Source organism: Phyllostomus hastatus, unplaced genomic scaffold (genome assembly GCF_019186645.2).
Source record: "Phyllostomus hastatus isolate PE091 unplaced genomic scaffold, TTU_PhHast_1.1 phas_scaffold_1066, whole genome shotgun sequence".
Taxonomy (NCBI): domain Eukaryota; kingdom Metazoa; phylum Chordata; class Mammalia; order Chiroptera; family Phyllostomidae; genus Phyllostomus; species Phyllostomus hastatus.
Genome location: NW_025334004.1, coordinates 24,246,011 through 24,272,668, shown reverse-complemented (window position 1 = coordinate 24,272,668; position 26,658 = coordinate 24,246,011). Strand labels below are relative to the sequence as shown.

At 37.8% G+C, this 26,658-nt stretch overlaps 1 protein-coding gene across 1 annotated transcript in view; it reads right to left on the bottom strand.

Moving 5' to 3' along the window:
* The window catches only part of ATRNL1 (attractin like 1), a 506,174-nt gene that overhangs the window by 404,398 nt on the left and 75,118 nt on the right, over positions 1 to 26,658 (bottom strand). Inside the window, exon 10 of the mRNA XM_045854498.1 lies at positions 13,188 to 13,342. Coding sequence (XP_045710454.1) covers positions 13,188 to 13,342 — 155 coding nt within the window. The remainder of the gene's footprint in view (positions 1 to 13,187; positions 13,343 to 26,658) is intronic.

Here is a 26,658-nt window from a genome sequence, read left to right as displayed (position 1 = left end):
ATCTTTTCTTCTTTTTTATCTTTATTATATTTTCCCATTACCATTTAGTCCCCTCATACCCCGGTACCCCCAGAAATCACCACACTGCTGTCCATGTCCATGAGTCCCTTCTCCTTTTTGCTCAGTCCCTCTACCCACTAATCTCCCCCCACCACTAACTGTCATCCATTCTCCATCTATGAATCTGTCCCTATTTTGCTTATTAGTTCAGTTTGTTCATTAGATTCCACATATGAGTGAAATCGCATGGTATTTGTCTTTCTCTGACTGGCTTATTTCACTTCGCATAAAGGAGGAGAGCTTAAGAAACATTTTTGGACAACAGGAAAATAATTTTAATGACATTATCTTTACCAAATAAACCAAGGTTCATATAGTGAAATAATATATGAACATCAATCCCAGGCAAATCTAGTAGAAAGTTAAATCGCTAAATCAAACTTTATATACATGCATACAAAATTAAGTAGAATATATAATTTTCAATGAAAGCATGTCTAAAAACAGAATTATCAAAATCAAAGATTTAGTATGGAATCCCAAAAGACTCTGAATACCCAGAGTAACCTCGCAAGAGAACAAAGCTGGAGTTGTCATGCTCCTTGATTTCAAACTATATCACAAACCAATAATAATCAAAACAGCATGGTACTGGCACAAATTCAGGCACACAGAATAGAAATGAAAAGAATATTTGGAAAATATTCTTGGAATTTATTCTTGGAAAAGAATAAAGAGGTCAGAAATAAACCTATGCTCATCCGTCAATTAATCTACAGCAAAAGAGGGAAGAATATACAATGAGGAAAAACAATCTCTTCAATAAATGATGTTGGGAACACTGGGTAGCTACATGAAAAAAAATGGATGACTCTTACAACATCTCTGAAAGTAAACTCAAAATGGATTAAATTATTAATGTAAGACCAGAAACCATAAAACTCCTAGAAAAAAAAAACTCTTTGGCATCAGCCTTAGCAATATTTTTCAGATCTGCTCCTCAGCTAAGAGCACCATAAGCAAAAATAAACAAATGAGACTACATAAAACTAAGAAGCTTCTGCACAGTGTAGGAAACCATCACCAAAGTGAGACAGTAATCTATTACATGGGAGAAGATATTTATAAATGACATATCTGATAAGAAGTTAGTATCAAAAATATACAAAGAATACATACAACTCAATATCAAAAAAAAAACAAATGACCCCATTAAAAATGGGCAGAAGATGTGAATAGATATTTTTCTGATAAAGACAGATGGCCAACTGATACATGAAGAGATGCTCAACACCTCTATTCATCACAGTAATGCAAGTCAATACCGCATAAGCTCTCCTCTCACACCTGTCAGAATGGCTATTAGCAAAAGACAGTAAATAACAAGTGTTGACAAAGATGTGGGCAAAGGGAAACCCTCGTGCAACACTGGTGAGGATGTAAATTGATGCAGCCACTATGAAAAGTAGTACAGGAGTTCCTCAAAAAGTTTAAAATAGAACTCCCATTTGATCCAGCTGCTCTACTTCTGGGCATTTATCTGAAGAAACAAAAACGCTAATTTGAGAAGATACATGTGCCTGTGGATTTATTGCAGTATTATTTACAACAGCCAAGATATGAAAACAATAGTCTACCAGCAGATGAGTATTTGCTAGTGTTTTGACAATGTTTTATCCATAGAAACACTTTTCACATAACACCTATGACTTTTCCAAGAGCCAATGCTCTGAAAATCACATTTTGGGAAATACTATTATTGATGGCTATGCATAGGGTTAAGTATGCCAATTTAACACGCTCAAGTTCATTGAAGAAATGTGTGTAGTACTATAAAACTTCCAAAGTGCTTTCATCTCCACCCCTTAAAGTAGTCTTTATAAGAATCCTGTGAGGTTGATTGAGTTGGTATTACCTCACGTTAAAAATATCTAACAATTCAACCCAGGACAAGTTAGGCAATTTCTGTAAGCCTATTCGATTACATTTGTTTTTTCTGAAAGTTATGTTTATGAATGTTTGCTATTATAAAACTAATTTGATGGAACTGCCCAAGTGTCCATCAGTAAATACAAGGATACAAAAACTGCGGTATATTTATACAATGGAATACAGTTACTTGGCTATTAAAAAGAAGGAAACCTTACTGTTTTCAACGGCATGGATGGATGGACCTGGAGAACATTACGCTAAGTGAAATAAGCCAGTCACAGAAAGACAAGTACCACATGATTTCACTCACACGTGGAGTCTAATGAACAAAATGAACTAACAAGTAAAACAAACAACTCATAGGGAGCAGGCTGACAGCAGGAGGGGGCTAAAGGAGTGGAGGGATTGCACAAAAGACAAAAAAGAAAAAAAAAGCCACGGACACGAACGACAGTGTGGTGACTCCTGGGAGAAGGGGGGACGGAGGGGGAGGGGGAGGGCACAGGGGAAACAAATGGTGGTGGACAGAGACTTGACTTTGGGCGGTGAACACACAGTGCACAGATGACGTGTTGTAGAATGGTGCACCTGAAACCTCTATCATTTTATTGGCCAGTGTCACCCCAATAAATTTAATAAAAAAGAACAAAAAAAAAGAATTGTAAAGCATTATTCGCATGTGGAGAGGAGGTGCGACCTGAAAAGGCCACAGACTTCGGCAAAGAGGTGACAAAGAATTCACTGGTTGGGAAGGACAGGTTTCAGACTTTCCGTACAATCTCCACACACACACACACACACACACACACACACACACACACACATGCCCCATGACTGCTGATTTGTAAACTGTGTGTTGGTTATAGGATTTCAGCAACAGAATTAGAAACCAGGATATGCTTCAGACAAAGAAAACAGAAGCGTCAGATGAAAGAGTAGGGCTTCAGAAAGTAGGACTTCCAGAAATCAGTTTATTATAAAAGTCTCCAAAGAAGAACCTTCAAGGTCATTTTTGGACATCCACAGTCCAGAAAAGAAAATGACCCAACAATCTGAGCCCACCTTGGAGGAAAAGGTAAGTAATTCGGCCCGACATCCAGTACAAGCCAGGCAGAAGGAAGAAAGGAAGGCAGATTTTCAAGATGAAAGGCATAAAATATACTGAGGAAAACTATCTAAGATGCGAGTTAGGAAAAAGAGCTAATAGAATAAAATGAGCATAACTACAAATTTTGCTTTTTAAGATTTCTTCTAACTGTATGAGATATTCTCCTTTAGGAAAAAGAAAATTTTCAGTACACAGAATAGTCTAAAGAATAGCATTACAAACGCATGTGCCACTACCCAGGTTTGTCAAAACCATTATTTTATCACATTTACTACAGTTGTTTAAGAAAAAATTACAGATAACATTTTCTTGTGTACCCACAAGAATATTTTATAATATCTTCCCTCTTCAAGTGCAACCACTGTCCTCTATTTGCTCATGAGTTTTTATATTTATGATACATGAATAGTATTTTGTATAGGTTCTAAAAATTTATATTAACACAAGTGACATATATATATATATACACAAAAAATGATATCCTTCTGCAACTCGCTTGGTTTATTCAACTCACTGAGTTTTGATTTTAGGTTTTTCTTTCTTTTTTGGACCATCGTAATCATTTTTAAGGGTGTAGTTCAGTGGCATTACAAACACTGAACATTACAAACTCGGGTATCGTCATAGTGTATCTCCAGAGCGTTCTTCATCTTGCTAGACTGAATCGGGGTGTCCACCCCACAGTCCGGGGGCCGTGTGCGGCCCAGGATGGCCATGAATGCAGCCCAACACTAAATTGTAAATTTACTTAAAACCTTTATTTTGTTCATCAGTTTTCATTAGTGTTTGTGTATTTAATGTGTGGCCCAAGACAAGTCGTCTTCTTCCAGTGTGCCCTAGAGTCACCAAAAGTTTGCACACCCTGAAATAATATTCCCCATTTCCCTCTCTCCCCAATAATTCTACATTATATCTAGGTTCCTCGCATAAGTGGAATCATATGGTTTTCCTCCTTTTGTGACTGGGCTATTTCATTTAGCACAGAGATTTTTCAACCAGTGTGAGCAAGAATTTTTAAAACATGCAAATACTGTTTAGCCAGGGGCACTGACCTCTTTCCCCTGAGACTGTCAAATAAAAAAATGACAACAGCCAACACAACAATAGCTACTTGGTGTGGGTGAATCAAAATGATACCTATTTTTGTCAGAACAGCAAAAACTATATGTATTTTAGTGTGTTGCAGAATTTTAGTAGTTACTTTATGTGTGTCATAAGATGAAAAGGGTTTCAAAAGAAAGAGGCAAGCAAAATATAACCGGAGATATTAAAATTAAGAACAATCTGACAGTAACCAGAGGAAAAGGCAGGAGGGGATAATAGGGCGAAGGGTTTTGGGAAACAACTATAAAGGACGCATGGATAAAACCAAGAGTGGGTGGAAGCGAGGGAGGGAGGTGGGTTTGGCTGGGCGTGGGGGGAGTGGGGCGGCGGTAAATGCAGACAACTGTAATTGAGTAACAATAAAATAATTTTTTGAAAAAATGAAAAAGGTTGAAAAATTGCTTATTTAACATAGTATCTTCAAGGTTCAGCCACGCTGTAGCATGTGTCAGAATTTCCTTCCTTTGTGAGTCTGAATAATACACACACACACACACACAGATATCAATATATATATAAGGATATATATCTATATCTATATATCTATATCTATCTACATAGATCTATATATCTATATATTTATATCTATATCTATAGATATCTGTAGATATACCTATCTATAGATATAGATATCTATAGGTATCTATAGATATGGATATCAATTCATCCATCAGTGGGCACTTGGGTTGCTTCCAATGTTGGCTACTGTGAAGAAGCTGCTATAAAAATGGGTTTACGAGTGACTGTTCCTGTCCTTCTCTGTTGTTTTGAGTGCATACCTGTAGTGGCATTTCTGGGTCATATGGTGATATTATGTGTGATATGTTGAGAAGCCTCCACACTCTTCCAAGCAGCTGTATGTAAATGCCAACCAGCAGTGCACAAGCGTTCCGAATTCTCCACGTCCTTACCCAAACTCATTTTCTATTTCTCGATCATAGCCATCCTACTGGGTGTGATGTAGCATCACATTGTGGGGTTGATCTGCATTTCCCTAGTAATTAGTCATGTTGAGCATCTGTGTATCTTTTGGGGAGAAATGTCTATTCAACAACCCATTTAAATGTATGCGTATATGTGGTGCTGTGCGTTCCTTTTAACCATGTTATACCATTGCTTTGTATGACTCTACTGTATCTATCCATTCATCTGGTAATGGTCATTCAGCCTTTTCTCAGACTTTTCCCACCACAAGTCATGTTGGTATGCTCACTGTTATTCACACATTCTTGTGCACATTTTGAGAGTTTCTCTAGGTAGATTTTTAAGAGTAAAATTACTTACTATGCTTAAGGAAAGGCACAATATCAGTTTCAATAGATTTTGACAATTTGCTCTCCTAAGTACTTTCACTGACTCAATACTCATACGAGCAGTACGCGATCGGTTTTCTTCTTTCATATTCTCTCCAACATGAATCTCTATCAGACGTTTTTTGTTTTTACCAATCTGATGAATGGTTTTATTTTATACATTTTCCGAGTTACTAGTGAGATCAAGCGCCTTTTCACCTCTACAGGTCTTCTGTAAAATCACAGTTCGAGTCTCATCCATTTTTCTAGTTGACTATTTTTCTTAATAATTCTTTATTAAAGATTCTGAATACCAACCCTCTGCTGGTCATATGAATTGCCATATCTTTTCCTTTGCTGTGATCTGTCTTTTCACTTAGTCATGCAATTTTTGTTTTACGAAAAAGTGCGTAGATTAACTTGGTCAAATTTTCGATTTGTTCTTTTTATTTTTAACAGAAGATTTTAAAGATAATCCCTCATTTTATTCTAAAAGATGTACAGCCCAGCCTTTACTGCTTTGATCTTTGGAACTTACTTTTACCTCTCTTGCAATGATCCAAGTTCAATTTTTCCCACACACCACATTTCGCAGATATTTCTCAGTATATTTCCAGATACCAGTTTTCCCCAGAACCATTTTGAACATTTATTCCTGACCCACTATTTGTGCCTTTTTAAATTTCTGTGCTGCTTTGGTTTGTTCTTATTTTGCTAGTTTTTAACTAAAAAAATTTAAAGGGTCTGGCACAATGAATGCCCCTGGGTTTTTTTGTTGTTGTTGTTTTGTTTTGTTTTTGTTTTTAATGAGCTGGTAATCTATACCAAATCTTTTATGACAAAATCATAAGCATGTAATTCTGTAACGTAACAATATCCCACTCAGGTACACCATGTGACACTTTAGGTGAAATGTTCAAATTGCTGTCCACCTCGTGCGGGACATTCACGTACCCTACCAACTGCACTCAGTGGCGTTACTTCTGCCAGACCCTGCATATGTGCAAAGTTTAAAAGTGAAACGACCCCACAAGGTTTATGATAAAAGGGCCTCTTGCCCTGTCTTCCCAGTGCCTATGCCACAATCACAGAAGTAAGCACTTTGAATTCCAAATAAAAAACTAGAGTTTGTTTGTACATTTACCTCCCTGCTCCCAGCGGCATACTTAGTTCTTAGCCTCAGACATCTCCGACCTCCTTCGTGCAGGTGTGCCCACACAGACTTCCCCCCTTCGTCCTCCCTGTGTACTTATATTTTTTTAGATAAATATTATGTGCTATTATTCACAGATAAGGCATGCAGCTTGCTCCGACTGCATTTTCATTCATGAACATTATTTTATTTTCCCCACAGATCGTTTTTCCACTTGGCTTTCTATATCTCTACTATTGATTCCTCCCCATCCACAGTGGAAATTTTTACACCTCTATTCCTGCCATGCCCTGCCATGGGTTTTCAAGTGACCATGTGTTCAGAGTTTGATGTCTAAGCTGGCTCTGTCCCCAGTAACTGTAAGAACGTGGAATGGAAGTGGTACCCCAGATCCAGCGTGAGCACAACCACGGTGCACAAGCAACACGCACAGACAGGTAGCTCATTCAGACCCCTGCATCCACCGCCGGTGCACCCGTGTTCATCCCTCATCTTACAGCTATGGCCACGTGGGGAATCGTCTCTGCCCAGATAACGAGAGGAAGGAAATATGTATGTGGCAGCTTGATGTGTGGGAACAGTCAAAAATAGACGTCACTTAGAAGACAGCCTCGCTCAGCGTGGCTCAGGAAAAAGTCACCCTGCCAACTGTGCCTCATTCACATTGTGGGGAAAGAGAAATGGCCCTAGAGCCAAGTGTGAAGGTAAATGGGCAAGTACAATAACCCAGAGTAGGAGATAACATCGTTTTTATTTACACATTTTGAGAGAGATGGGAAAGGAGGGAGAAAAAAAAGGGAGCAAAACATCAGTGTGTGGTTGCCTCTCCCATGCCCCCTACTGGGGACCTGGCCCGCAACCCAGGCATGTGCCCTAGACTGGGAATCAAAACAATGACCCGTTGGTTTGCAGGCAAGCAGGCACTCAATCCACTGAGCCACACCAGCCAGGGCAGGAGATAACATATTGATCAGGGGCTCGGATACCTAAGGGTGAGGGTCTGGGTCATGCCACCAGGTGAGCCAGAGGCCGGGAGAGGTCCTAGTTGATGGTAAGGGACGTTTAAAAAGAATAATGGAGGAAGCTTCCAGCCCTGAGACCAGCTGCAGAGCCAGAGCAATGAGCCAGGTTTTCCCCGGGGAGAAGGGCCGCTGGCATCCAAAAGGAGCTTTCAGCAAATATATTTGAAGAAGTGGACTGAGTGGCTCAAAGAATGAATTATATCGAACACGGAAATGTGCTGACTAAACCCACCTCCAGGGACTCTCACCGACGTCACTCAGCTACCGGCCCCTGCAGACACTGCTTTAGCTCTGGAGAGCCCCCTCACCCAAGGCCCTATGCTCCTGGGAGGGACCCTCCCACAAGGACAGTCCTGTTTCATCCCGTGAGTGACAACTCTGATGGGCACAGAGGCTGTTAGGTGGGCTTGACCTTTCCCTCTGCCCCATCCAGTCTCTCCCCCCGCCCCTTCCCAAGACCCTCATCAGCACCCTGGACACCAAACACCATCGCAGGGTTTGCTTTCCAGAGAGCCCGGGCTGTGACAGGGCTGTTCGTGGCCACCACATAACCTGACCCGTGCTGACTGATACAATACAATAAATGCAAATCTCCCTCCACGGTTTCTGAAAATAGCTGGCAAATTGTTCTCACTCGTAAAACTGTTTAGGATGAATAGAATTTCACTTTCAAGTTTATGAATAGCCAGCTGAGGTGAGCAATTTTTGCATCTACAGGCAGAGCATTTCATGCTTGCCGGTATTTGCCCACCTGCCAGGAATTTGCAGCAGAATGGGGACAGAAAGAGACAGGGGCAGTTGTTACAAACAGACTTTCCACTTATCCCTTCCAGCTTTTTCAATAACTACTAAACAGAAGGTTGGGCTAGATAAATTGTTGTTGAGTTTTCTCATTCTAGATCGGGATTCTCTCTAAAACTGGGATTGGTTTTCCTGTGAGCAGAATTTGTCGGTATCACATTAATATCATTTGCTTACATGCGGTCTATTCCCATGCTTACATTGTGAAGCCTCTTACATTATTAATCTGACTACAGTCAATAATTATGGGGGGGGGGGGGGGGTTGCCAAGAAGAAAATATATTTCCAGAGCACTTAAGTCATTACCACTTCATGAAAAGTTTAAGGCTAGACAAATCACAGCAAATCCACACAGCTCCCGACGTCACGAAAGCCGACAGAAACACCGTTCCGTAACAACAGGGAAGCTACACGCACGGGAATCAAGGACAAAGTAAAATGTACACTGTGGGGTACGGATGTGCTTTTAAAAACTGTGCTACAAGGTACTAAATGCTAATGTACAGGCTGCACGCTCAGTACGCATAAGGTGAAAAATGAGTTACTGTTTTCTCAAACCCAAAGTTCAGAAATCAGGAAACTGTGCTGTTGGGCTGCTGACCTAGTTCATGACCACATTAAGAACTTCTACTGGCATTTGGACACTGGTTTATCAATTACGCATAAGTAGTACAGGTGGAAAATGCACATTCATTTGCAAATTTTCCTACAAACAGTCATGAAAAATGTATATTTTCATGAAAATATACATTCGTAATGCTTGAAGGACACATTTTAAAAATTCCTTTAATTTTCCACCTGAAATCCTAGCTCATAAGTCAGTCTTAGTTGTATACTTGAAATATGCTAAAAAGAACACAAAGGTTGTATGGACCAGGCTCAAAAGTAGACGAATATAGAGAAAACCTCCCTTTAACCATTTGAATACCTTTGTAACAGAAACCAAATTTCTGGGTGTTGTCTAAAAACTTTTTTCCACTAGCTCTTCAATGATGGTGTTTCACCGGGTTCTTCCCCCACGAGGTCAAAACTTCCCAAACATTCTAAAAAGCACACACTTTTCTTAGTCACTGCATTCGCCCCGACAGCTGCTCTCAGAATGTTGTCCCTGGCATTCACCCAGTAAATATTTATTTAGTTTCTACTCTCTGCCAGGCAAAGCAGGTACTACTGTTTGACTCTCAATTAATTGAAATGATTTTATGGGGTTTTCAATAAGTAGTCTTCATGTAATTAATTATATTTATACATTTCTTGATAACGAATTGACTTCAGTAAACAGTCTTTGTGATAAATTATATTTATATATTCCCTGGTAATCAATCACACTTAAATTCCTAGAATAAATTCTACTTGGTCATAGTTTATGATACTCTTAAAACATTGTGTCAAAACTCATTTTGACTTTAAGGTGTTTCAATTCATAAAACTCTCTCGCTTGTAAATACTGACACCGCTAGTCAAATCGCCTTCTGAAACTTAACAGATATAAAAAACAACCTTACTGATTTCTTTTCTCCCCGCTCATCCCAGAAAACTAATTTCTATGACAATATTCACTTTCCACAGCCAAAGAGTTTCAAAGTATAAGTACATCTAGTCACATGAGATCAGCTCAGTAAGATACGCTTTTCCCATTGTATCTTCAGCCTCATTATACACTAGAAAGTTATCTTTGCCAGAAAGATCATTTTCATCTTGAATCAGGTGCAATAACAATACCACTAAACAATAACAAAAATCAATAGTTTTCATATTCAAAATCTGACTTCAAGCTAGATTTACACACTAGGACATTAAATAATATATCACAGTATCTATTGAAGTCGATCCAGTCTTACTCCCCAGCCATGGCTCTATTATCAAGTGCACTCAAGTCATTTCTTTTTTAACTGCAGATGCCCGGTGACTAATCTAAGAAAAATCAAATTACATAATTTTTTTCTCCTACAACCTTCAAAAGGGATGCCACGGCACGGCCATGTTTCAAAATCACCATCATGTGTCTCTGTATCTACCACAGATAATGAGAGCTCTGAAGGCAGGGTTATATCTCCAAAGATTAACGATACTGCTACTAAAATACTTGCAGTAAGGTTGAAATAGGGCATTTTTTAGCAATGAAAAAAATAGCATCAGCACAAATATTCCTATTTGTTTAAACACAATAGAACACAAGGCCAGCAGCAGAAGCGTTCAGGTACATTCCAGCTAGACATGCCATGAAAGACCTAGAGCACTGCACCAGCGAGGGAAATTAGCAAGGTGGCCTTTTTCCTTTTCAGAACAGATCTATTTTATGGTTGGTTCATTATGCAATGATCGTGTTTTATTTCCACGAAATATACTGCATAAGGAAAATAATTATTTTGCAAGGCATTTCCTGAAATATGAAAAATACTCTTCCAGGAAAATATTCCAACATTTGATGCTACAAAACAAAGAATAGATACAGATTTTAGGGGGAAATTTTTTTGGGAGCTGAACAGAAATAATCAACTGAGATAAAATTTAAAAAAGCATTTATCCTAGGTTGAATTGCATGGTTATATTATGTTTCTGTTGTTAGTGCTAACACAGAGCAAAAAAAAAAACAAAAAAAACCCAAAACAAAAACCTGTTAAAATACAAAGCTATTTAAAATATGTTATCCTTCCTTCAATCTAAACATTTCCTTGAAAAGTGAAACTGATGTTTGCTTTTATCTTTCCACACAATTAAGAAACATCATTAAACATAATGTGTCTGGCAATTTGTTGCCCAAATTAAGAACATATGTTGGACTCAACCCAACAGCACAGCACCTTTGAGTGGGAAGACTACGGCAAGAACTGGAAATTACAGAAGCTACCTCCACTGCTGACTGGCCCCAAAGCTTTAGGCAAGTTTCACCCTCTTCTGCTTCCTATTCTGGAATATAAGTTTATTAACAGCTCATTACAAGGTTGTTTGAGAGGTTACAGATATTGTATATAAAGCCCTAGCCCTTAGCATAGTACCCAGCTCTCAGAAGGCAGTGAAGAGTAATTAGAACAAAGATAATCTGATATTTCACTCCCCCCACCTCTCTGAAACTAACACCTCTAATTTTTTTTTACCTCAGTAAGTTTTTTTGGCACATAAACCCTAAAATATGATCATTGTGAACAATAGGCAAGAAATAAAAATAAATTCCCAATGTGAAAGCTCTAAAAAGATCTCAGTGCTAATTTCTTCATTAAAGTACAGAAAGTGGGCGCAAGGTTCTGGAAGAATCTTCTGCAAAAATGAGAAGTTCAAAATCTCTCACTTTATAGATGTTTAACAGTAACAACAACAACAAAATTCTACACTTTCCCAGAGTATTTTTTTTCTTATAAGAAAAACAGACAAAACTTTCATCTACCTCCACCTACTACCTACCTAGTAGGAACGAAACCTACTACCTCATCACCACAGGCGAAACAACAGGTGGACGCCCCCCTCTGGCAGTGAACACTCACGCACCAGCCGCCTTCAGCGCTTCATTGGATCCATTTTTTCTGGATCTCAGGCGCTGATTTACAAGCCTTCTAAGAGCCAAGACAATCCCATTTTCATCATGAATCATCACTTCCAATTATTCTTTCAAAAAGTAAATATGGAATTATGTAGGGCCCAAAGATCCTCAAGACAGTGAATTCTTATTAATGATGAGTCACAGACAGACACTCATAGCTCAGAGTTAAGATGCATGCTTAGCTTTATTACTAGGAATTTTCTTCCCGACAAATTTCTAATAGTATGAAGATCAAAGTGCTTACTAAGAGTCATAATTTTCTTTATATGCTACCACTTGAAATAATTTTCCTAAGTAGATTATGTGCCTTTTTGGTATTCAAAAGCAAGAGTATACTTCTTACATCTATTCAGCATATTATTCTTTGGTCTCTTTTATTTTTATTTATCAAAATGATTCCTAATAGCTTAAAATTGGTATATTACTTTATACCACCAATAAAAGGTGCTCTAAGTGCTCTAAAGTACTGCTAAATATATTTTAAATATCAGCCAGGTTTTATCTATATTATGATGTACAAAGAAAAATATTTTTATTATAATAGTCTATTGCATTGCTAAATTTAGTATTTCAATAAATATATTCATTTAATGTTCAGAAGTTGATAGGATTATAGGTAGCATAATTAAAATTAAATAAACTGTAACTATGCACCATGTTTTTGGTTCTCTGCAAAAGATTATTTTATCACTTCCATTCCTAGTTCTCAGTTTTCATTTTATCCCAAATCTTACTTCCTTTGCTCCACAACCAATACATTCCTTTCTCTAATTCCCTTAGTGTTCTATACCAAGTAAGTGTACCTGGGGAGTTTAATTTAAATGCATCTTTACTCATCCCCACTATATCTAATGTGCTTGTGTTACTACTTATAATTTACAAAATTTGATAGCCCTCTTGATCTACCCATTATCAAAACTCTTGGTAACAGACAAACAAAACAGACTGATATAGCGCCCACGTTGGGATAGCCTATACAAAAGCCTTTGAAAAGGACGTTCAAGCCCAGATTTCTCAGCGCCCCTGTCTCTACGACAAAGTCACCCCAGTTCATCACTGCTCCTGGACTTGTGCTACTACTATGCTGACTTTAGAGAGAATTCCATTCACAATCTGCCCCTGCATTTATCTCTCTAAACTGATACATACACATGCTGTCAAGTAATGTATGTGAGAATCTCTACATGAAAATTTTCTGATATTTCCTATTTTGTACAATCCTAACATAGATACATACCTATGTCATATGCCAGGAAATCGGCAGAAAAACATTTTGCACCGTTACTCAAGGAAGTGTCATTATGGGTATTTCCTCCAAAAATAAGCATAGCTCCATTGATAAGAACAGCTGAATGAAGGTATCTGGCAAACCCACTTTCTTTCAAAATAGTCCTACAGGATAAAATTTAAAAATGTATTACAAAAGATAAAAAGACCTCCCTAATTTTATATATATATATATATATATTATATAAAGGATCTAACTTGCATATAGAATTTTCCTTGGAATTGTGAAATAACATGCTTAATTTTCAACATAAACATCCTCTAAACTTCAATATTTTTAAAAATATATATTGTCTCTAAACTTCATATTTTTAGAAAAATATTTTCAGATTCATAGTACCTTAAAGTGCTTTGAGGAAACACAATATTAAACATAATGGTTAATGATTTTATAATAATTTATACTTTGAATTTTGTTTTTATTTATAAAAGTAGGAAATTATTATCCTTAAAACTAGAGGATCAATATCATCAGTTTTATGTATCAAAATAAATAAAAAGCTAGGTACAATAAATTTACTTGGAACTATATTCAGTTAAAACTACATAACTCATATGGATCCCATAAAACACTTTTTAACTTTTTAGGTATAATAAAACATACAGAAAAGTACACTAATCATAATTCTAAAATTCAGTGAATTCTCACAGGATGAACACAACTAAGTAATCAGCACTCGGATGTGAAAATAGATACTCTGCCACTATTCTGGTTTCAATAGCAAAGATTTGTCATTGCTGTCTTTGTACTTTACAAAATGGAATCACACAGTTTGTATTCATTTGTACATTCTGTTGCTCAAGAATGTCTGAGATGCATGCATATGTTGTGTATAACTAAACAACACAATGCATTTTTGAGAAACATTACAATATAAATATTCTTTTAATTAATTAAAGTGTATCTGAGAGAAAATGCTACCAATATATTCTCACAAATATATTTCACCTGAATAAAGAGATACATGATAACGGTGCATGACAGTGTGAATCAGTATTTTGTAAATATTCTAAATAAATCCCTGGTATGAACAAAGAATCAGAATATAAACACAGTATGTATAAAGTTAGTAAGGTATATAGTATCTCAAACACCATGGATTAGAATACCAATTAATGCTTCAAGAATATGGAGCTGACCTCCAGAATGGCAATACGAGGAGGAATTCAACAAATTTCTCCCCACAGAGCTATAACTGGTAAAAATTATTTTTTAAAAAATAATGATTTACTGTCTAAATATCTTTTACTAAGAGCAACCATAACCATTTACTCGAGAGTATCTGCTAAATTTTAGTAAGAACAGCAGCAGTCTGTGATATCTAACCCATTACCTGCCCTCATCCTTCACCTTCTCTACCTCCCCCCACCCTACGCCCAGTTCGGTAACACAGAAGTCACCCCAAGTAAGCATGCAAAGCCAAGAACAAGAGCTCCATCCTTCAACTCCTCGTCCAGGCCACTGAAGTCTAACCAGGAGCAGGAGACTGCCAAGACTTGCCACGCCCCCAGCTCTGGCTGGCAGAAGTTCTACTCAAGGAGAAAGCATGAGAAGTGTTAGAGCTCACCCTCTAACTCATAGGGTGGAAGCTAAATGCCAGGATCAGCTCAGAAGGCTAAGAGCACCAGGGCTGAATAGGCTTCACCTCACCTAACTTAATGGGCAGAGGTTCCTTGCCAAAAGAGGCAAGTTGCAAAGAACAAAGGCCACCAGCCCCACCCAGTACCATGCACATACAGCAGTGGTGTCGCTCCAAGAGGAGCGGGCTGCTAATTCCACCTACGATTCTAAACACAGAGGTTTCCCCCGTAGTGAGAGGTAGGCTAAGAAAGAAGAGTTCCAAAGCTCTTCCAAGGAAACTGCCTTTCTATGGAACAGAGGGTGGGAGACCTCAAGCCTTAAGGGAACTCTCAAAAAGATGGAGGTTTTGGTTGTAGGCAATTACGAGATGGCTGGTAGCTCCATGAGAACAAAAGCTCCAACAACGACCAGGTAAAAGTTTACCAGAAAGAGCCTGGAAAAAATAACAACTAAAAGCTGGAAAGGGGTCAGAAACTCAAAGACTGTCCTCAAAGACTTAGCCCGGAAAAAGGACTGAAATTGAATCCAATCTGACTGTGGAGCCACCTATGCCCCAAAGCATTATTGAAAATAATAGAGCAATCGGTCAGCAATTAGTGGAGGCCTGGTCATTGTGATACAAACACAGGCAGACAGCCTAACAGAGAGGTCAGAGGAAGAAGTCCCAAGAGCCCTGCTAAAATCACAGCCCTCCCAGGGCAATTGTGTGAGTCCCCAGACCGCCTCCTCTGAGGGGCAGCACTAGAGGATGCATTTGGAGGAGGAGAGACTTCACTAAAAGAGTTCTGCTATGTTACTAAACAAATAAAATTACAACGGTCCCAGAGAGCAGGGAAATCAGGATCTCCATTAAATGATGACATGCAACAAAGTAAGAAAGTGTGACCCTTGCGCAGGAAAAGAGAGAGAGACAACAGAACTGCCTTTGAGAGGGCCCAGGTGTTAGATGAGCAAGAGAGACTTCAAAGTGGCTACTATCTATACATGTTAGAAAAATGTTACAAGCACATTCACAAACTTAAAGAAAATGTCTGCCCAGCAGGTTACTACAGGTAGTTGTTTAGTCTTCAATCAAATTTTCCAATCCAGAGTGCTGGCAAAGGCATTCATATCATTACAAATCAAAGTGTGAATGCATATTTTTTCTCCTTCCTTTTCTTCATACAGTTGAAGAGCAACTGTTTTAAAACAGGACATATATAATTGGATTATTGGGCTTATAACATACAGAAAGAAATGTAATAATACACCAGGGGTGGGCAAAAGGGGGTTCACAGTTGTGGTGACCGTCTTTGCAGTTAATAAGGCTATTGAAATAATCATACCCTGCATGTCTGTTTCCATACGAACTGTAACCCTACTTTTGCCTACTCCTGTATTTGACAATAAGAACACAAAGGGAGGGACGGAAGTAAAGGTCCACTATAGTAAGAAAATGATGCCAAATAGTAACTCAAATCAAGAAAAACAAATGATTAAAAAAAGCACACAAAAATATTTAGTAGCGAGGTTGACATGACATACACATTTGTTCTCCTTTCTACTCTCGGTCTCTTTAAATGACTTAAAATTGTATAAACTAGTAGGCATAAAAATATATTGTTGAGTTTCAACATATATAGATGTTTTCTATGTATATATAATTATAACACCATGAGAGAAGAGAAAAGAAGAAATAGACTTTTATATAAGAGTCATGTTTCTCTATTTCACTGAAATCAAGTTAGTATAAATCTGAAGTACATTCTAAGTTAAGATATACATGTTAAGCTTTAGAACAACTGCTAAGGAAGTAACTAAAATAACTATTTTAAAATATTAAAAGAATTAAAATATACTAGAATATACTTACTAAAAGACTTCTGGACAACATGGAGGCACAAGTAGATATGCTTTGCTTCCTTGCACAACCAAAAGAAAGACAACAACAAATTTAAAACCAAAAAACAACAAGAACTGCCAGAATATGGACCTGAATATGGAAGTCCGACAACCAAGGAATTGAAAAAGAAACATTCACCCAGACTGGCAGGCAGGGCGAAGATGGCAGCTGGAGTGGAGAGGACACACAACAAGGTGGTGGCTAGAAGACCAGGCAGATGAGGCAGCAGCTGAACCAGGCAGTCCCACATTCACGTGTAGACAAGCCGGGAGAAACAACTAGGGAGCGAGACGGACCATGCAACCCAGGGTTCCAGCGAAGGAAATGAAGCTCAAACCTATCACTGTTAAAACTGTGGGGGTTGCAGCAGCAGGAGAGATTCAAAGCCTCACAGTAGAGTTCATTGGAGAGACCCACAGGATCCTAGAAGGTACCCAAACCCAGCCACCAGGGAATCAGCACCAGAAGGGCCCAATTTGCTTGTGGGTAGTGGAAGAAGTGACTGAAGGTGGGATGAGAGGCAAGTAAGTGGCATTGTTCCCTGTCTGACCCCTCCCCTACAACAGCACCAGGATGCAGGGTGGGTTGCCCCACCCTGGCAAATACCTAAGGCTCCACCCCTTACAAAGTAACAGGCATGCCCAGACAAATACAACCCAAATGAAGGAACAGATCAAAACTTCAGAAAAAGAACTAAATGACAAGGAGATAGCCAACCAGCAGATGCCGAGTTCAAAACACTGGTAATCAGGATGCTTACAGAAATGATTGAGTACAGACACAAAATAGAGGAAGAAGTGAAGGCTACGCAAAGTGAAATAAAGAAAAATATACAGGGAACCAACAGTGAAGGGATGGAAACTGGGACTCAAATCAACAATTTGGAAGAGAAGGAAGAAAGAAACATTCAAGCAGGACAGAATGAAGAAACAAGAATTCAGGAAAATGAGAAGATGCTTAGGAACCTCTGGGACAACTTTAAACGTTCCAACATCCAAATCATAGGGATGCCAGAAGGAGAAGAGGAAGAGCAAAAAATTGAAAACTCATTTGAACAAATAGTGAAGAACTTCCCCAATCTGGCAAAGGAAATAGACTTCTAGGAAGTGCAGGAAGCTCAGAGGGTCTCAAAAAAGTTGGACCCAAGGAGGACCACAGCAAGACACATCATAATTAAATTACCCAAGATTAAAAATAGGGAAAGAACCTTAAAAGCTACAAGAAAAAAGGAGACAGTTACCTACAAAGGAGTTCCCATAAGACTATCAACTGATTTCTCAAAAGAAACTTTGCAGGCAAGAAGGGGCTGGAAAGAAGTATTCCAAGTCATGAAAGGCAAGGGCTTACATCCAATATTACTCTATCCAGCAAAGCTATCATTTAGAATAAAAAGGCAGATAAAGTGCTTCCCAGATAAGATCAAGGTAAAGGAGTTTATCATCACCAAGCCCTTATTATATAAAATGTTGAAGAGACTTATCTAAGAAAAAGATCAAAACTATGAACAGTAATATGACAACAAACTCACAACTATCAACAACTGAACCTGAAAAAAAAAAAGGCAAAAACAGACTAAGTGAAGAACTAGAACAAGAACAGAATCATAGAAATGGAGATCACATGGAGGGTTATCAGTGGGGAGCGGGAGGGGTTGACTGAAGCTAAAGGTACAGGGAATGAGAAGCATATTGGATAGGTACAAAGTAGACAGTGAGAGGTTAAGGATAGTCTAGGAAACAGAGAAGCCAAAGTATTTAGATGTAAGACCCATGGACATGAACTAAGGGCGGCGGGTAATGCTGGTGGGAGGGAGGGTGCAGGGCAGAGGGGAATAGAGGGGAGGAAAAAATGAGACAAATGTAATATCATAATCAATAAAGTACACTTTTAAAAAATTTACTTAAAACCAAAAAGCAATAAAAAGGAATAGAGTAACAAAAAGATATGAAATATTTTAAAAATAGTAAAGTAGCAGATACATTTAACTATATCAAAAATAACATTAAAGATATTAAATATACTAAAAAGAATAAAGAAAATAATAAAGATTAGGACAGAAAATAACACACAATAGGCTAGAAAAACCAACAGAGAAAACTAATAAAGCCCAAAAGTTCTTTCTTTGAAAAGATCAAAATCTGACAAACTCTTAGCTGTAATGAACAAATAATTAATTACTAAATTCAAATGATTAACATAAAAATGAAAGAAAGAATGTGACTGTCATAGAGAAATATAACAGATTACAATGTAATAATAAACATAAGGTAAGTCTGTCATGGAATTTACAAACAACAGAACGACACGAACAGAGTCCCAAATACAAACTACCAAAACTGACACAGAAACAAGTAGAAAATCTGATCAGACCTATAACAAGAAATCTAATTAGAAATTTTAAAACTTTCCTCAAAGGAAAGTGAGGGCCACATGACTTCAGTGGTAAATTCTCCCAAGTATTTAAAGATGATTGGTATGAAGTCTTAACAAACTCCTCAAAAATATAAAATAGGATGGAACAGTACTCCCCAGAGAAAGACGTCACGAGAAAAGAACACTATATACCAATACATTTTTAAATATATATAAAAATGTAAATCTTTGTTGGACATAAAAATCTTCCACAAAATATTAAAAACTCAAAACCAGCAATATATAAAAGTATTATGTATCATGACCAAGTGGAATTTATCCCAGGTATGTATAGTTGGATCAATACCTAAAAATCAATTGATGCAATATGCCATATGAATAAAATAAAGGAAAAACAAAATAATCATTTTGATAGATGCAGAAAAAACTTGACAAAATCCAACACCCTTTCAGGGTAAGAAACACCCAACAAAACAGATGCAAAAGGGAATGTCTTCAACCTGATAAAGGCTGAATGTGTCCCACCACAAAAGGTGTACCCTGTACAAATCCCCGAAACAACCAAGGATTAATATTTTAAAAGTGTACACAAACAACTAATATGGCAGAATGGGCAGAAGATTTGAGCAGAATTTCAAAGAAGAAAGAAATATGAACAATAAACATGAAGACATTCTACCTCATTAGTAATCAGAAACATGCAAATTAAAACCAAAATAGAACATGATTTCACACCCATCTTATTGACAAAAATACTTTTAAAAACATCAAACAACAACAGATTTTGGCGAATTCGTAGAGGAATGGAAACTCCCACTCATCACTGGTAGAAATGTAAATTATAGTAATAATGACATTGGAGTACAGTTGGGTAAAATCGAGCAGGACTATCCGTATGACCAAACTTTGGCTCAGTAAATAGCTTAGAGAACTTGTATTATGAAACAACAGGAGACTGACTAAGAACACTTACACTAGAATTGTTCATAATAGCAAAAATGGAAACATAGATCCTTTAAAAAGAATCTATTGTCTGTTTGTTCCCACAGTAAAGGTCTGTCACACAGGACAATTCTGCCCCCAAATCCTGTCATACTTCCCTAACCCACTCACCCTTCCTCCCTCCTAAACGATCATTCCGTACTTGACCTTGCCAGACCTCAGTCTTCAAATAAATATCACCCATTCTCACTCTCCACTGACAATTTCAGTGAGAATTTCTTTTAAATCATGATTTTCACCAACTCCCCCTCATCAACCCATTTAGCTGCAACTGCATGCCTTTAACCTGCCTTCTCCCCTAATTCTGTCACTGGGTCTACACTCCTGCAGGGCTGGAGGCTCTGCTTTGCATTCACACGATCCCACTGCTACTTGTTAAGCATGACCTGCCAGCAAATTCTTCCCTCTCCTGCATCATTCTTAACATTTTATCTTTCCTACCAGCCAACAAGCTTCATTGCTTCTCCAAACTTAAAAAATGAAAAGGACCTCTCTTGTCCTCACCTCCCTGACCCTCCATTACCCTACTTCTCTCCTTCCCTCATCACTAAGCTGCCCAGAAAATGTCTGTACTTTGCTCCAGTTCCGCTTCTCCCAGCCTGGGTAGGCTCCATGGCAAACCGAATTTCCCTCTGCCATTCCACTGGCACTTCCCCTGTCGAGGTCCGCAAGAAACTCCAGTTTGCCAGACGCCACGGTCATTTCTCAATGCTCATACCACTCTGCCTATCCCCAGATTCTGACACACTTTCTCTCTCCTTTGAAACCCGCTCCTGGCTTCTGGGACACCACACTTACCTAGTTTTCATGCCAACGCATAAATCGCTTATTCTCAGTCTTTTTCTGATTGTTTACCCTTTTCTTCAAGCAGAAACGTAGTATCCAGATTCCCTGATTCCTATATCCAGCCACTTCGTTTACCTATCCACTAGGATGTGTAATACGTATCTCAAATTAAATATATCTAAAACTGAGCTTCTAAATCTTCCTTCACACCAGACCTACTCCTCTGACAAAATCCATCATCTCAATGAATGCCAGCTCCATGCATTCAGGTCTTCAAAAGCCTGATTCGACTTTCACTCATCCCCTCAGTCTAGCCAATCTGCTGGCCCTGCCTTGGAAATATATTCAGAATCCAACCAATTCTCCTCAATTGCACATTGCCTGCCCGGTCTCGGACACTATCACCTGTTTCTTAGATTATTGCATAGCCCCCTAAACAGCCCCCTTCCTTCTGCTCTTGTATCATAACCACAACACAGCAGCCACAGTGATACTGTGCACACCCAAGTCAGAGCATTTTACATCTCTGTTCCAAACCCTCCACGGGCTTCCCGTATCAGAATGAAAGTCAAAATCTCCATCAGTAAATGAGTGGATCAAAAACTATGGCACATTTACACAACGGAACACTACGCAGCATAAGGAAATGAGGAACTCCTATCCTTCGCAACAGCATGGATGGGTCTGGAGAGCATTATATTAAGTGAAATAAGCCAGGGGGTGAAAGACAAATACCATATGATCTCACCTGTAAGTGGAACCTAATCAACAAAACAAACAAGGAAGCAAAATATAACCAGAGACGTTGAAATACAGAACACACTGAGGATAGGGAGAGGGATTATGGGGAGTAGGGGAAGGGTCATCAAGGAATATATATAAAGGACACATGGACAAAGCCAAAGGGGGGTAGGATCAAGGGTGGGAGGTGGGGGTGGGTGGAGTGGCGGGGAGAAGTGGGGGAAAAATGGAGACAATTGTACTTGACAACAATTCAAAAACTAAGACAAAAAACAAAAAACCAAAAAACAAAAACAAAAAGAGAATAAAAGTCAAAATCTTTATAATGACCTCTGTGACTCTGTATGATAGATTACCCATTACCACCCTAAGGTCATTTTCTCCCACTTCGGCCAACCCACTCTGAGGCCCTCTGAACCCAGCTACACCGGGCCCCTCGGGTTATTCCCAACGACAAGCATGTTCCCATCTGGAGGCTTTCCCCAGCTTTGCCTCTGCCAGAACACCTGTCCCCGCTACTGACACGGCTCGCTCCCCAGTCCCCTTCAAATCTTCACTCAGATGTGTTGTCGGTGACATTTTCACAGATCACCCCATTTGCATGTAACAACCTAAAACTCCCTATCCTCTTTCCAGGCTTTCTTTTTCTCTCCATAGCACTTATTATCATCTTAAACACATTTGACATATTTCCATTGTCATTGTCTGTCTCTCCTTATTAAAATCTATCTCCAAAACATAAAGTTGATGTTTAAAAAAACTCTCTAAGGAAAGCATGCAATGTGAAACAACACCTGCAAAATTCAAAAACTGACAGACTGAATAGTTTGTTTGCACATACACAGAGAAGGGTAAAAAGCCTGCAATGAAAAGCAATGAAGCAATCCACACAATATTAATACAGTTACCTCTTTGGGGGGTAATGAAGGAAGAGCCAACGGGGGGCCCATGAGGGCTTCCTGGGGTACTGTACTGTCCTCTTTCTTAGCTCAGGTAGACAGGGTGTGTGCTTCATTATTGTTCTGAAACTACACATGCACACTTTCATACGGTCTTTTGTCCATAGGCAAAATGTCCCAAGTTTATAAAAAGCACTATGAGAAAGATAAGTACTATACAGCTCAAAATTACCTTAGAAGGTAACGCTATAGAAATAAATACTTCTTTAAATGATCAATGTGTGATTTTTGGCATTCCTAAATTCCAAATCTCATAACCCATGCTGTTTATGAAGATAACCATTTTTTTCCTATATAAATATTTAATAAATCCTCTGCTGCGCTAATTCTTTATGGTATGTATTTCTATTGTTTTCTGCATATACATGTACCATAAAATTTTAAGTTATCTGTCTTCTTTACTGAGAAAGTCTCAGGATTATTCCCAACGCAGTGTTTGATACAGAGTAAACAACTTTTTTGTTGAAAAGATTTCATACACTCGTTCTGCAGAGAAATAAGCAAGGATGAACACCATGCACAGTATGTTCTTCAGTATTTACTAAAATTTAAGCTAATTGGAAACATCTATAAAATTGTCCTATTGCACTTTCCAAAATCTCTGACAGCTAAGGTTTTAGAGAAATCACAAAAATTCAATAAAGTAATAAAATAGCTTTTGAATAATCTAATGTAAAAAACTCCATTATATCAAATTTAAGAAGCTAGAAAAATAATTTCATGTAATTATATGTAGCAGCATGATGAAAACATATTCTACGTGATTTCAAATATTTTTTAACATACAAAATTAAATAGGACCATAGAAGCATTATCATTACACTGACTACTCATCTTTTTAATGTATCTCAGAGTTGGGAATACAGTCCCTGGCTCATACATGTGTTAATTTTGGACATGTCCAAGATTAATGGCCAAAATGTCCAAGATTAATGGCCAAAATGTCCAAGATTAATGGCCAAAATGTCCAAAATTAACACATGTATAATCACAGCCATTAAGTTATAAATAATAATTTTTAATGTGTTCCTTATGTGTTGAAATTTATTCTGCTCTTTCACAGGTTAAAGGAACACAGCATAGAGGAAAGGATCTCAGCAACAGACAAAAATTCTGAGGTCTCCACTGGCAGAAAGGCCTTGATGTAGAAGAACTATGAAGATGTAGGGACCTCCTGTAAGCTTTCAAACATGCGAGAAAAGAATATTATGAGATACCTCATTTAACGAGGCTGAGAAATTAGACCACAATGCCCTGCTACCCACAATAAGAGCAGAGTTAAAGTCGCTTAGCAAAGGATGATACCAATTAATAAACCTTCCTAAGCATATGAAAGGACACCCAATAAATAGACGATGTTTGTTCTCTCTTACTCTTTAAATGTAAAGAAACCAGACTCAACTACTCCTGAAGTAGTGAGGAGGTGGCAATGGCTTTGGGTGTATCTGAACTTTTGTGTCTCAGTCATGGTCAACAATGGCCAGAAAATGAAATTCGGCAACTATATACTAAAAATTGACCCTCTTTTAGTTATTCTAATGATCATAAACTACCAGCATATAACATTAAACCTGATAAATCAAACACAGATTTCTATTTGTAAATATACTTTTATGAAATGTAACATATTTACCAAAAAGTATACAAATTTTAAGAGTATAGTTCAATGAAATCTCACAAAGTGAACGAATATGTGTAATCATTCCAGAAACTTCCCTGTTGCCCATCTCAATCACTACTTCACTCTTCCTAGCCTAAGCCTATTCCCTTCATCGTTTCAAAAACCATACACTAGGTCTTCCTGGTGCTAAACTTCATAAAAATGGAATCATACACTATATACAATTTTTTTGTCTGGCTTCCTTTGGTCAACATTATTTTGGAAGATACAACTGCATGGATACCTGCAGAGACAATTCTTTTTCTTTTTTTTTCTTTTTAAAAAGACTTTATTTTATTTTTAGAGAGAGGGAAAGGGAGGGAGAGAGGGAGAGAAACATCAATGTGTTGTTGCCTCTCATGTGCCCTCTACTGGGGCCATGGCCCACAACCCAGGCATGCGCCCTGACTGGGAATCGAACCAGCAACCCTTCAGATTGCAGGCCAGCACTCAATACACTGAGCCACACCAGCCAGGGCCAGTTCTTTCATTTTCATTATTGCATGGCATTCCATTGTTCAGAATACAACTAATTTACCCCATGGAACTGATGATGGGTATCTGATTTGTTTCAGTTACCAATATTACAAATAACACTGTGATGTGTTCTTTCATATGACTGTAGTACACACATACACACATCATTTGTTGATTATATAACTAGAATACCTATTACATAGGATACGTACATCACAAATGTGTGTGACAGTGTTCAAATTTAACAGACACTGTCAAAGGTTTTTCAGAGTGTGCTTCTACCATCTGTACACACTCGGATTAGCAGTCTTGTAAATTTGAGCCATTTGGTGGATGTGTAGTGGTACCTCTGTGCTGTCTTCCTTTAAATTGCTCTCATGACTAATGAGGTTGAATACCTTTTTAAATGTATTCTGGCCTTTTGGATATTCTTTGGTGTGAAGTCTCTATTCAAGTCTCTTGCCCATTTTCTAGAGTAATCTGACATTTTTCTGATTGATTTGATTGAATAGAGCACTTTTCTATATTTTTGGAATAGAGTTTTTTGTTGGCTTCATATGTTACAAAAATCACCCACAATGCAGCTTGCCTTTCACCTTCTTCATGATATTTTTAGATATACATAGCTGTTTACCATTGTTCATAGTAGCCTTTCATTATCTTTCTTCATAGTAGTATTTAAATCCTGAAGTCTTTCTTTACCAATGGATATGAAGATATTTGTCCCTGTTACCTTCCATAATATTTATTTTTTTACTTTCCCTATTTAGATCTCTAGTTGATCTGAAATTAGTTTTCATGTACGGCGTGAAGTAGGACCCAAACTTCATCTCACTGTACATCCAACTGGCCCAGAATACTTCATTAGGAGAGAAACAGCTCTGCAGAGCCAGCTCCGTCATAAACAAAGTGCTCGTGAGTGTGTAGGTCCCAGTATAAGACTGTGGAAGTCCTATTTGCTGCTTTGGTCTGTCTCCCTGTCTTTGCAACCAGCTTATTACTGGGGCTTTAAAGTCATGAGACCTGGTACAGAAATCTTCCAGCTTTGTTCTTCCATTGGTTCATTTTAGCAAAGGTTACTCCTTTGCGTTTTCATATAAATTTCAGAATAGGCATGTCAATTTATTACTGCAAATGTGTTAGGGGTTACATTGAATCTATAGCCCAGTTTAGGCAGAACAGACATCTCCACAACACTGAGTCATTCAATCCATCATCCTAAAGTATTCTCCACTTATTCAGATCTTTGATTTCTTAAAAAAAAAGGTTTTATAGTTTTCTAGGTAAAAACCCTGAATATGTCATTGCATTTACTCCTTAAGTTGTTGACGTTCTGATGGGGACATAAATTGTATTGCTTTTAAATTATCATTTTGTACCTGTTCCTGGTATACAGAATTATATTTGATTTTTTTATATTGACATTATATCTAGCAACCTACTGTCCATATATCTAGCAACCTACTGTCCATATATCTTTTATATTTTCCTATTTTATTTTACTTTAATTGCCTTATGGCACTGGCTAGAAATTCCAATACTATGTTGAATAGAAATGGTAATAGTGGGCACACTTATTCCTAAATTTAAAAAGGGGAATTTTTTCAATACTACACTACAATGTTTGCAGCAAAATGTTTCTGTTTGTAGCTTTTACCACATGAATACTTTGCTCCTGTTACTATTTAACTAGAGTTTTGATCACGAATAAATGTTAACTTTTATCTAAACTGCATCTTTTGAGAAGATCTTTTGGCTTTATTTCTTTATCCTCTTTATGTGTTAGTTAACATAATTTTATAAAATTTTAATTAACATTATATTCATAGAATGAACCAAAATTATTTATTATCCTTTTTATATACTGCTGGATTCACTGGGGGTTTTCTTTGTACCTATGTTAATGAAAAAGATAACAGTATAGTTTTCCTTACTTATAAAATGTCTTTCATATTTTTG